The sequence below is a fragment of the Agrilus planipennis genome, unplaced genomic scaffold, assembly GCF_000699045.2.
Source record: "Agrilus planipennis isolate EAB-ADULT unplaced genomic scaffold, Apla_2.0 scaffold168, whole genome shotgun sequence".
NCBI classification, from domain to species: domain Eukaryota; kingdom Metazoa; phylum Arthropoda; class Insecta; order Coleoptera; family Buprestidae; genus Agrilus; species Agrilus planipennis.
The window spans coordinates 624745-627414 of NW_020442443.1; the positions used below are offsets into that span (position 1 = coordinate 624745).

At 33.8% G+C, this 2670-nt stretch overlaps 2 protein-coding genes across 2 annotated transcripts in view; one reads left to right on the forward strand and one right to left on the reverse strand.

Moving 5' to 3' along the window:
- Nucleotides 1-2670, reverse strand: part of LOC108740077 (nitric oxide synthase, salivary gland) — a 182566-nt gene that overhangs the window by 135859 nt on the left and 44037 nt on the right. The window lies entirely within an intron of this gene.
- The window catches only part of LOC108740086 (uncharacterized protein C4orf22 homolog), a 25845-nt gene continuing 24880 nt past the window's right edge, over nucleotides 1706-2670 (forward strand). Inside the window, exons 1-3 of the mRNA XM_025980370.1 lie at nucleotides 1706-1796; nucleotides 1859-1978; nucleotides 2043-2190. Coding sequence (XP_025836155.1) covers nucleotides 1957-1978; nucleotides 2043-2190 — 170 coding nt within the window. The 5' untranslated portion in view covers nucleotides 1706-1796; nucleotides 1859-1956. The remainder of the gene's footprint in view (nucleotides 1797-1858; nucleotides 1979-2042; nucleotides 2191-2670) is intronic.

The window sequence follows — 2670 nt, forward strand, 5'->3', positions numbered from 1 at the left end:
TTTTTGGTATAATTCTTAGGTTTATTAGGTTATTCATCTCCTTTCATTTGTATATTTTGTAAATAGATGTTCTTCCCTGGTCGTAAATGCAATTCTTACGACCAGCTAAACTAAGTTTATTATCTGGTTTGCCCAGACATCATTTCTCGGAGGGTTGGTACCTGACTGGGTAATTTCACCACCAGATGTACTTTCAGGTATAATCCATTTCGACTTTTTCCATCATTATCGTGGGGGTGGAGTAAGTTATAAATGAGTGTTCTTGTAAGATTTAAAACAGATCCAAATCTCATTCCAATCAATCAATTTAAAACCAAAATATTAACCAAATTAACCGAAAAACAAGTTATTCCTTGTGACTTGTGTATCATATCACTAACCGACATTGTATATATTGTGTATTGTGTAAATAAAATTGTATATAAAACAAATCTACAGTCCATTACTTCTTCGAAGTGATTTCACCAAATTAGTAAACCGGCGGGATACCGCCATATCGAACAGTAAATTTATACAAAAAACTTTTTTGTCGCAGACCTGTGTTATTACTACTAGTAGTAAGTAATATACATTGATGATGATCAAGCCCCCCGCGAAATATTCTGTTTGGCAGAGGGGCGGGGGCGCAACCCAATAAACAATTGCTGTTCATTATTCTCCAAGCAAATGAAGCAGCCAAAATCCTATGGTTTTAAGAAACATTGAACTTTTTGTGCATTCTGTAAATATAAAATGCATGTATTATACAGGGTGTCTCACGGCAGAGTTAGAATTTTAATATTGAATATTTAAAAGACCCTACGTACGTACGTAAGTCATGACCAGCATGATATGCTTATGAAACCATTCCAACTTATTTGCCTTTTGTAATTTGAGACTATATGAATGAGAATTCGTGTCTTTATGTCGATGATTAACTGGTCCACACACAATTTTATAAAAATGCTATAATAAATAAACAAATGATGAGAATTTGTTTAAACAATAGCCGACCGTATTATCGGCTGGCAATCTATATCGTTGAATTTAGGAGAATCTTCCTAACAAAACTGCGTAAAAAGATTTAATTCGCATAATTTTTCACACTCATCCGCCCATATTGCCTAGACTAAATTCACGGCCAGGACCGGCATTGGATTGTAACTTGTGATTTTTTGTCTCTTAGTCACGCTGCTTTATTCACTATGCCATTCTCTATTGCATTTAAGCTTGTTACTTACTTCAGAAACACCCTGTATAGATATGTTAAGGCTAATAAGCAGAAATGGGCTAATTTACGTAATAGTCGGCCAAACGCGTTCTATAAATTGTTTTTTGCTTTTTGTTAGTTATTAGGTTGAGAAGGCTTCCTTAAACTGAACTTGATAATGAGGGGAATTTTCGCAACCATTATCTAACCCTCAGTGGGTGAAGGTCACCTATTATAGAGTATTACTAGTACATTTATTGAACAATAGGTGTCGTATACAGACAATTTGCGAAACCATCATGCAGATGTATCAGTTACCTCCCTAGACAAAACTTTTCAGTCTCTCTCCAGTCTCTTTTCTCAATCTTTCAGTCTTTCAGCGTCTCTGAGAGCATCTGTCACAGTCATTCACAGTCTCTCAGTTATTGCCTAGGTGTTTTTATGGATTTCTCACAGTCTCTGTATGAGAGACTAGAACGATAAAATTGGTAATTCAGAGATCAGAGCAAGTCAACAAAAAATATCAAAGTGTACTGGAGTCATATAAATATAATAATTAGAAGTTAAATTGAGTGAAAGTTAAGGTATTTTATATGAACAAATTAATGTAAGTTATTAATCATTCAGATTTTCTGAAATATTAAAATTTCAAATTTAATTTTTTTGTAGTAGCATTTACAAACGGTGACATCCAGTACCAAAGCTGAATTTTTATGAAACAGGAAGTTGAAATCAGGAGAATCTCAGTGTAACTGATTCCAATAATAATGGATTTTCTTCGTGCTGTTGGTAATTTGAATAGGTCTGATCGTGAGATATTCCAAGATGTTTAACAAACTTTTAAATTTTCTAGAGTTCGCAACACCGCAAATTGAAGCGGATAAGAGACTGTTGCAATTTAAAACGTACGATGATTATTTAGATTCACTTGTGACGGCTGAAGACTTGTGCTATTTACAGAACACCGTGGTGGCAAGAACTCTCGCTGAACTAGGATATAGGTAAACCTTTATGCAGGTGAATTTTGAAGTAATAAATTCCTAATAGGAAATGAAATGCGTATAGCATCTGGAATTTATCACTACCTATAGACCCGAAACTGTCTCATCCAATCTTTCGAGTTTCGATGTCATTTAATTAAGGAGATACTATAGTGCACGACATTCAAGGATATGTTAGCAATTTCCTTACAGTGCAAATTTAGGTTTCTTAGCAATTTAGGTATTCTAGTGTGGCGGACAAATATATATTTTTTGTAGATATTTCTTAAGTATTCTTTTTCATTATTTTACTTCAAATTCATTTCATTTCAAATATTATTTCATTTCAATTTCTTATCTTGTAAATACTTTGGTTTCCTTTCAATCTAAACTCTATTGTTCTCTCAATCACTTTTACCCAGAATTCCAACTTCAACCATACCTGCATGCGCTCCCATACTAATATCTGGTTTTACCCTTAATTGCTTTCTCTTGAATTCT